Source organism: Artemia sp. Qi Xiang Cuo, chromosome 8, assembly GCF_049724085.1.
Source record: "Artemia sp. Qi Xiang Cuo chromosome 8, ASM4972408v1, whole genome shotgun sequence".
In the NCBI taxonomy this organism is placed as follows: Eukaryota; Metazoa; Arthropoda; class Branchiopoda; order Anostraca; family Artemiidae; genus Artemia; species Artemia sp. Qi Xiang Cuo.
In genome coordinates this window covers 7645378-7655539 of record NC_142801.1, presented here as the reverse complement: position 1 = coordinate 7655539, position 10162 = coordinate 7645378, and the positions used below count along the sequence as shown (strand labels likewise).

At 35.1% G+C, this 10162-nt stretch overlaps 1 protein-coding gene across 1 annotated transcript in view; it reads right to left on the bottom strand.

The window, feature by feature from the left end:
- Nucleotides 1–5385: 5385 nt before the first annotated feature.
- The window catches only part of SNRPG (small nuclear ribonucleoprotein G), a 31729-nt gene continuing 26952 nt past the window's right edge, over nucleotides 5386–10162 (bottom strand). Inside the window, exon 4 of the mRNA XM_089092828.1 lies at nucleotides 5386–5486. Within this exon, the coding sequence (XP_088948954.1) occupies nucleotides 5436–5486 (51 nt within the window). The 3' untranslated portion in view covers nucleotides 5386–5435. The remainder of the gene's footprint in view (nucleotides 5487–10162) is intronic.

Below are 10162 nucleotides of genomic sequence, written 5' to 3'. Positions count from 1 at the left end.
AGTCCAAAGTGCGTAGCAGTTTCCGCTTTCGGCACAGCAGTTCGGGAAAGATAGTGCTAGAACTCCTCCATGCTGTGACAGTTTATTAAAGTATATTGAACTTCAGAAAAAAAAACAAGAAATTTTAGCAAAGCCACAGAAGGTGTTTTTCAGATGATTATACATGCGTTGATTCTTATCTACCCGTAAAGACAATAATAGAAACTTTGGGTTTAATGCAATAGCAACCCAAATCCCAAAAAGCCTTTGCAGTAGTCCTTGAATGAATGATTCGGGTGTCATGACAGAGTGACTACAGTAAATAAGCTAAAGGCGGATTCGATTTGCTGTAGTTTCAGTTACGTCCTTCTCCGTTGTGGGCTTATTTGCATTTTTTCTGCGACGTTCTCCCATTTAGCCTGAAGAACTACTGAAAATGTGACCACGAAACAGGTTCATAATTTTGGACCAAATGGCGAGACGTGAAGCGTGACTACAGCAAATCGAATGCAGCTTCATATGACGAGTCAGCATTGTAGCAAATCGAATGCTATAAGCACTGCCAAACTTTGTGGTTCAATAAATAAAAAACAAAAAAAGGAAGAAAAAAAATGAGAATCTTTGGCTTATTCCCCTCAATCCATTGATCTTAGCTACCAAAAAAACAACAAGCACTCAAAAAGTGTGTGTTTTCATCAATAAAAAAAAAGAAAGAAAAAAACGAAAACATTTGGCTTATTTCCTTCAGAAGGAGTAGCATTTTTACTAATAAGGTTAATAGTGCTTTGCAAAAGAAAAAAAAACGAAACAAAACAACATAGAGGTAATCTTAATATTGGAAACCAGGTCTACTGCATATCCAGTATTATTTTGTATTTATTATTTTTCAGTAAAAGGCTAGTTAATTTTAAAGATAACTATACTGCATTGGTTGAGGAGCTCTACTTTTTCTTTTATTAAAGAAGAATTAAATGACAGAAAAAAAGGAAAGATCTAAGAAGAAAACTAGAAAGTAAAAGAGGCTACCTAAATTCTGAATTAGCTTTTTTACAACAGTAAAAAAGAATTATATTTTTTTAGTGCCATAGGAAGTTCCCAAAGAGACCAAGCTGGTCAACTGATAATTCCTTTGAGGTGATTTTCGGCGTTTTCCTAGCAGGTATGCTGGAATATTTTGAGGGACTGTCCTTTCCAGAACTTTAAGAAGAAAATTTACTCCGATTAATAGAAAAAATAAAAAATAGGCATTCCGATGATATATGTTTCATTAAAACTGAACATCTCTATCTCCGGGACAAACCGCGAGAAGTTATATGGTTTTTCTAATATTTCCGGGAAAGTAGGTGTCGGCTTTTAGTTTTATGTCGATTATTCGAATCTCTTATCCAAGCTCTACAAGCCAAGGCAAGACTGCCCAATCAATTCTAAATAGTTAGGCCAGACAAACTGTAAAAGTCTATAATGGGCTATATATGGTGAAAATTTAAGGTACTGCATCCCCTTAACACCATATAAACTACCCAGCTGGTTTCAGAATATTAACTTTGGTCCACCATATCACGAAAAAAAGAAACGACTTAATAAAACACGAATACTGTAGTTTACTTACTTACCTAGCTAGTTCACTTGGCTTTTGCTTCTTAATCCATCTGTTCAGAGAACCTTGCTTTTCTGCTTCTTTCTCCTTCTTCAATGCTGCCAATTTACGTTTTCGAGCTCCTGACAAACTCATGAATTCTCAATGGCTCTTCAGCTGCTGATATTAGATAGTAAACTGGCGAACTGAGCGAATAATACATGGGTTATATATGGATGGTCTTACGGTTTTAAACAAATTCATTCATTTAAAGTGATCTTTATAATTTCCCGAATTTCCTTTTTGCCGCTCCCGGCAAAGATGCCGCTTCTAAAAACAATTGCACCCTTCCATTCATTGAGACATTATAGGATTACAATTCAACGGAATCAAAACCAAAATACTTGGCCGGCACGAAAACTTAAGCCTCCAAAAATAAGTAGATAAGTAGATTTGATATTTGGAAGTAGAGTAGTCCAAAAATACGTATTCTACTACCAAAATAAGTAGAAGTGGAAACACTGCTCATGATAGCACATAAAAAGATGTTGAATAAATAAAATCAGAAACTGATCTGTCACTTCAACCCTTGCACGACCCAGTTGCACTATTAATCCCACTATTATCTAAGTTAATCTACATATAAGTGTAGCACTTTAAAAATTTTGACTAATTCCTAATTTTGTTCCTGTATAAATTGTAAAAGAAAAAAAAAATGCCTTTTTGGGAGGAAGCTTGGGACCCCCAGAAAAATTAGGGTGGGCAATGGCCCCCCCCCCCCAATGGCGCCCCTGTGCAGCCTTAAGGAGACAAATCTAGCATAAACGCAATTCAAAGTACTCTGGGCTTTGGCTTGCAGGCTTATCGACAGAGATAATTGAAAAGGCGTTGTGCTCTTTCGATAAAAATTGGCCGTCATATCTCCCCTTCAAACAAAGCTAATTTTCTTGATTCACTCAATCCGTTGTTTTCCATCTTATTTGGCTTCTAAGATATTACGAAGCTTTTCTTCTTTTCAAAATTTGTTTTATCCACTTACTCAGGGCCGTTCCTAGGTTTGGTGGTTCCCGCGGAAAAAACTAATTACAGCACCCCCCCCCCCTCCTCCCGACTCAAATATAAGCAAAAAAGCCGAATCAAAGTGAGAAATTGGATCAAAGTAGGCAAACTCCGAGCAACAGTGCCCAGGGCAGCTGACCCGGTTGGCCCCCTCCCCTTTGAACGGACCCCTTCCCCTCCCCTCTGCTTTTACCTCACTTATAGAAATAGTTCGAATAGGAAACTTCCGATATCAAACTGTTTTCATTGTATCATTGAAGACTAACAAAATCATCAACTTACAAACGACTGCTTATTAATATAATTATATTAATAATATATTAACGTTAATATCATATAAATAATATATTAATATTTACATTAATATAACGATTAATACACAGTAACAGAAAAACCGAAGCACATTTTTAAGTTTTGGATTCTCCTATGAGATTTACGTCTTGCAACAAATCGTAATTTATATATCACAGCCAATCTTTGGTGGTTTAACATGGCTCTTCAGTTCACTTCATTATAAGCTGAAAATATCATATTTTCACCACAATTGCGGTCAAACTAAAAAAAATAAAGATGGTTTCCATTTTTATCTAGGTGCAATCCTTTAAAGGAAACACAAAAAAGGACCCTCAATACAACCCTCCTCCTTCTTGCAGGCGCAACTCTTGAAAACAGCATAAATGCCAATTTAGCCTTAGCACCGCAAGCGGTTTATGCTCAGGCTAGATTATAGTGACACTTGTCAATAAACGAACATTTTAACGTTCAACTGGGGATGAGTCCATTTCCTACACAGTGAAAACAGATACAAAAGTCTGGACCATATATACAACGATCGTCAACAACAGAAATACTAAACATTAAAATCAAAACTAAAATAATTATACAGAACAAAATAATAACATCCGGTTCATCCAAAGTCTTGAGTTGCAAATTTTTATTGCTTTAGCATTGATGCTGATCGCTTTTCACTGTCTAATAAATGAACTTATCCCAATTTGGCTATTAAAAGTTTACTTGCTCGTCATGCAAAGGCAGTGTGGTCTTGGGAAAAAATGCCTTATTTAAGGTATTACGTCAAGAAACTTGCCGAATAAATCCAACCTACGCACGACTACAGTACCAATTACGTTCGTCGTTAGTAATGTCTGGCGTTGAACAGCGTTCAACTTTCCGACATAAAATTTGTAATTGACAGATCAAAGTTAAGACTTTTGGCATAATTTTTCAAAATTAAAAAAGATGGAAGCATGGGATATCAGTTTTCCATTTATAAGATGAATCTAGCAAAAGAGAGAAAGACGGTGCTAGTAGGCATTAGTTGGGAATAAATAAGTGTTAATACAAGCTTCATAAAACAATGCACAGTCAATTCAATTTTCCACTTAACGTTACAAAGTAACGTTAAAATAAAGGAAAAACACATGACATTCACAAATCTTTACTTTTCAATCGACATGTGTAACCATGGTTTAGCGGGGGGAATCAGTGAAACTTTTGTTTCTTGTGTACTTTCATTCTTAAATATTACATAGTCCCCAACAGGGGCGCCCCGAGGCTCGTTTTATTCGGGGGCGATCTCCGTAAATTTTACCAAATCGCTGCCTGATTTATGCCGAATTTTCTTGCAGAAATCAAGAATTTTGCAAAATTTCTGCTGAAATTTTCACCGTCGGCGAAAATTTTACCAAATGCCATAAAGTTAGAGGGTGGCACGCCCCTCCCCCCCTCCCCTCGGGACGCCATAGGTTCCCCATATTTCATTTTATTCTTTTATATCTTAATTGTTGATATTAACGTAGAGAGAACTATGAGAGGGTAGATAGTTGTTTTTTTTTCTTCTTCATAACCAGCTGAAGATCCATTTCCTACCAGGCATGCCCTGTATAGGCTATGTCTACAATTCATTTATTTTAAGTATTTTATGACTTATATATTATGTTAAATATTTCTTTATATACTTCTTAATATGTTAAAAGAAAAATAGCTGTATATTTACCTGTACATTTTTTCTCGAAACTGGCACAATGAAAATTGACATACTACCGTTTTTTTGGTGTGAAAAAGCAATAGGTCATGACTTCGAAAAAATTCTGTTACAGCATCTACTCCTAAAATGTTACGACTGATATCGAATTAAATTTCAGGGTATAAAGTCGATCTTTACGCTCAGCCGAATAAAAGAAAATGAAATTAAAGTTGTTCTGCGGACAATCTTTCTTTTCAGCGAGCGAAGCTCGGTCCCCTGGTACTTTATATTAAATATACATTATGGTCAGTATTTACTTGTTGTTACTAGCACTAGGATCACTGTAGAGGCGTCATTATCTTCATTGCTACTAGTGCAAGTATTTGGAAAGAGAAAGCTATCGAAAATGCTTAGAAAAAGCCAGTCTATATATAATCTAAATTAAAAATAATAAAAAAAACTTTACAACCCTACTCAGCATAAAATAGGCATCTCAATCTTTGTTATTGATCTTGGAAAAATTAATTAATTCACCGTCTTTCTCTTTAAGGGGAAAAGCCCTATACAGACATTATTAACAAATTACACAGTAACGAAATTTAAACTAGGAGTCATGTAGCAGTGAAATCTTTACATACTGAAAATTATTACAAAATTCAAAGAATGTAAACCTCATATCAACGTTCTTATATATGTCTACTTTGTTACCAGCAAAGTAGGAATTTTGTAATATAAGAAATAAATACGGTACTTTCTAAAAAAATCTTTTTTTAGTTATAGTATAAGAAGGGGTCAAAGAAACGAATCACCGGCTATATAAGTTTTATTTGAAAAAGTATAAAATCATTCCAAAAATCAGAGCCGCTCAAGACAATCCAGCATGATGATTGAGTTTCCTCTTACAACCTGAAATAAAATCAATGTTTCAAAACCAATGAAAAGCGACAATATACATATATATATATATATATATATAGAATATTCTATATATAGAATATATATATATATATATATATATATATATATATATATATATATATATATATATATATATATTCTTAATTAAGCAGGTTTGGAGAAAAGTGTAAAATAGAAAATGTATTTGGTTTTGAAAAGGAGTTCTCCAAGTCTTGAGCAGTTCAAAAGAGTTGTAAGAAAATAATAAAAACAAAATTATCAAGAATTGAAATGAAAACTTTGTTTAAACACCGATATTTCGGAAAGAAAAAAACATTTTTTTTTCTAATTATTGTATTTTTACCATTTTTTTTGGTAAAACACCCAATGTTATTTTGCTCCACTTAAAATTTCAAAAAACACCTTTTATGGAGATTTTAATTGACAAATACCTATATTCACCGAGAAGATTGAAAAAACGAAAACTTGCCCCCCCCCCCCCAAATTTGTGTGAATTAATGCCATTGTGCCGTAAGAACATCCTACAAACTGGCTAGGCATATGTTGTATTTGGGCAACTGGTATTAAAAGGCTGCAATATTAAATCTGCTCATATTTATACATTTTTTTGCTATGCTCCAGCTTAATTTTTCTTACAGTTGTAGTGGTAGATATGAATTAAAAAATTTATCTTGAGCCTATCAAACAAAACTAGTATATATGTCATTACTTCCGTAAAAAATATGTTCGATTCGTAATTACATAAAATCATCAAAAATAAAGCCACCGACCTTAACCTAACATTTATTCAGTCAAATCCAATGTGCAGCAATAAATCAATTTGGTCGTAAAAAACAACAACAAAAACATCTGTCTACTGCAAACGAACCTTTAACTGTCTACCGCATAATTAGTATACGTTTCAAGCTTAGTGGGTAATTATCAACTCACAATTAATTAACTATGTAGAGTCGATAAACTTACACTTTTGACGCAGAAGAAATTATGAATTTCTTCTGCTGAAGGAAGTAAGAGCAGTAAGAGCAGATGAAATAATGAGGAAAAGATGCCAATGGAAATAGAATCCTCCGCATCGAATCTGTTTCGAAGTTGGAAATTGGGAAAAGTAGAAGCAACTTATAATAAAGTAAAAAAATTACAAAAATAGTGATTCTGATCTAAAATTGAATTATAATGATTGTGCCCACAAGGAGTAAAGACTCGATAAGTCTAGCTAAAACGTCTTAGAGGAAGCAATTCAATGAATCTAACCATCACAATCATATGTTCTTCATTCACTAAAGTTTAAAACAGCTTTGGACCAGGACTATATCGAGAAGAGAATGTAGCTCTTAATTCAAGACCAGCCCTCCTCCCTCCCCACTCTTAGAAAATGCAAAATTTTCTAGAAATATACATTTTTTGCTACTTAGCGGCTACGAAAAACGTGGAATCAACCTGGCAACAGTCCCCCTCCGATCCTCCTAGGCAATGTCCAGCTCAGCAGATTCATAGTTAAGGTTTAGAGTTACACAATTATTCTAAATTCAATACAAACTACCTAACAACACCAAAAATAGGGGGTGATTAACGTTGCTTCTTCAGTTTTAACTTTCAAATACTAGAGAAAACTTTTGCTTCTTGACTTCTGCTGAATACCATCAAGCTAAAGGGCTTATTGTTAAAACTCTTTTTCCGGTATTATCTCAGCAGTTGCTTGCGCTGATAAAATAACTGCTACCGCTATTTGAATAATATTAAGGAATTTAAAGAAACCTTGCAGATGCTTGGCATAATAAATAAACAAACAAAACCAAAACAGAAGAAAGAGGAAAAGTCGTAATGCGACATACCACGTCAAATGGGAAGATAAAACTTTCCTAGACATTGATCATGCTGACGGTTTGAGTGATCTAGATCAAAATATTAGACCAATAGATGATTTTTTTTAACATTTTGAAGGTTCAGGGTGCAAAAAGAGTTAAAAAATTAATGTTATGAAAACAAATTCGCTTCGACTAGGAGTAAATGAAGTGAAGAGGTGATTCTGGATAACGAGAAGATCTATTATGTGAATAGCTCTACTTACCTCGGTAGTATTATTAGAAAAGATAGTGGATGTAATGAAAATGTCAAAAGGAAGAATAGCCTAGGCCCAGGGTGTTTTTTTACAGTTGAAAAATGTTTAAGAAGAATAGGAAGAAGTCTGAAAACCAAGATTAGAATATTGGAAGTATTACAGTAGTGGCAGGGTTCAAGTATGGTTCTGAAACATAGGTGCTTCTGAAGACGGAGGAGGATTTTTAAGATATTTTCCAGAGGAATTGTCTACAGATTCCAACAGGAACTGGAACACACTCCCTGTGTCTGCACGAAGCTGTCACTCGTTTGGTATGTTCAAAAATTATGTTAGAGAATTTCTAGCTAGTTAATAAATTTTTTCCGGCTTCCCTTGGAGTTGATGTCTCTGGGTTGAGTTGGGTATTTAACTGAGTTGGTGAAATCATGTGCTACCCCCTGCCTAGCTTTTCATTCTTTGGATTATTAAGGTAGGCGACTGGATTTTTTTGGATTTTGTTTATTTTTTGTGTTGATATTTTTTCTCCCCTATTCTTTCCCGGCCATGGAGCCTTATGGGGGATATTGGGTTGAAGTAGTTTTTTGTTTAAGAATTTTTATCGTTAAATAAAGAACTCAGAACTCAGATTTTTTTGGGGGTACCCATTTGACTAACCGTATTTCAAACAGTAAGCTATGCGGAAAATGTGGTCCTGCCCCATTTTCTATGGCTATAACGAAAAATAGGTTGAGATGGCTAGGACAAGTTTTGCGGATGAAGGATGACAGATTGCCAAAGATCGTCCTTTTTGGTCATCCTTCTAGTTCCAATCGAAAAGCAGACCCCCCCCCCCCCCAAAAAAAAGATGGGAAGAGGTCGTAAATATAATTTATAGGAAATTGGAACTAATTGGGAGGAGGGGGTGTAAGAGGGAAGCTTTGATTAGATTGGAATGGAGGAGGAATGTATGCATCTGTGTTGGCCTCGGGCAGTTTTGGTGCTACTGTGAGTTGTTACAGTGGCGGTTTTGGTATCAAAATCTTAGAATAAAATACCCTTTGCCAGAAAAACAGGCGAAACCACAAACCAAGAATGTTCTTGAACCAACATTCAATATATATCAACCAAGGAGGAGGCAGGCGAAAAACTTCTTAATAAGCTAAACGAATAATAAACTTTATTAGGTAAGTAAAGATTAAATTCCTCACATCTGATCAGTCTGATGGGGATTAGAGAACAAACGAGTAGGATAATTATGTACATGGCTAATAGGAAACAGATCAGGAGAATATATCATTGAAGACAGCGTATTATTGAAATAACATCTCAGCAATACTACCAAAAAAATGAAGCCATTCAAAAAAGACAAAGTGATTCAAAAACTTGCGAGGACCTCTCATTGGAAACAAATCTGGCTGCAGCGACAGTGCTGACAAAACTGACTCGAAACAGGCATCCGAAATTGTGTAGCCTATGACGCTTAAACATATTCAAATCAACAAGGGAAAAATAAGTAAGGTAAAAGCGATTAAGGGCGAATTGCAAAGCCCGATAAGGTAAGAGAAACCTCAGGTGATATATTATTTCGATTTAACGACTTTTCTTAAAAATTCACTTTATTAAGGTAAGCTTTAAATGATTGTTTACTGTCTAGCTAGATACCAAGGCACCTAATATTATAAACTATGGAAATTTTTTTTTAATCAGCAGTCATCAGAGACTGCAGGTTTGGCAGAAAGTTATCAACTCAAGAGAAAATCATAAGATTTTGATTCAATTCCTTGGTATCCTGTCATCTCGAGAGCCGTGTGCCATCACAATTCATAACTGGCTTTAACATTAAAACACGGTCATAAGCAAACGACACTAGAAATAACATAATGTAAATAAGAAATAAGAAAGGGCCATGCCCTTGGGTATACCAACCAGCCTGGGGCATTTGAGTAAAAACAGCACCACAGTCACTCACAAATCTAGGCCTATCTGTTAGGCAAGGGATGAATGAATCTTTCATTAGGCCTTTGATTCCACAGTTATAAGGCTTGAACTGCGAAATAAAGGGCAACACAGGATCAAGTGCATTCTTTATATCAAGGATGACAATAGTGGTGATTTCATTATTGTGGAGGACAACGTTTGACAGAGGCATTTCGGCAAAAACAGTATCACCATCACTCACAAATCTAGGTCTATTAGGCAAGACATGATTGAATCCTTCACTGGGCATCTGATTCCACAAGGCTTAAATTCCAAAATAAAATGGGGCGCAGGATCAAACGCATACTTTATATCAAGTAAGACACTAGTAGGAATTTCATTATTGTCGAAGACATCTTGAACAATGTCCAGGCCCCATTAGCGTCATTTTGCCGAGAAAATCTAAAATTAGGCAGTATAGCGTCAATTACGTATCCCTTTCGTAGTTTGTTAGACACAATAATTTTTAACGTTCAAGCAGTGATTGACTGATCAAAGATGATATTTGCGGCATAATTTTTTAAATAGGAAAGATATAGGAGCTAAGAAGAGTAGTTTTTCTATCAGCAACAGGAATTTGGCGAAATATATAAAGACACAGTATTAGTAGAGAATGATTGGAAACAAAATACTGTTTACACTAGCTTTT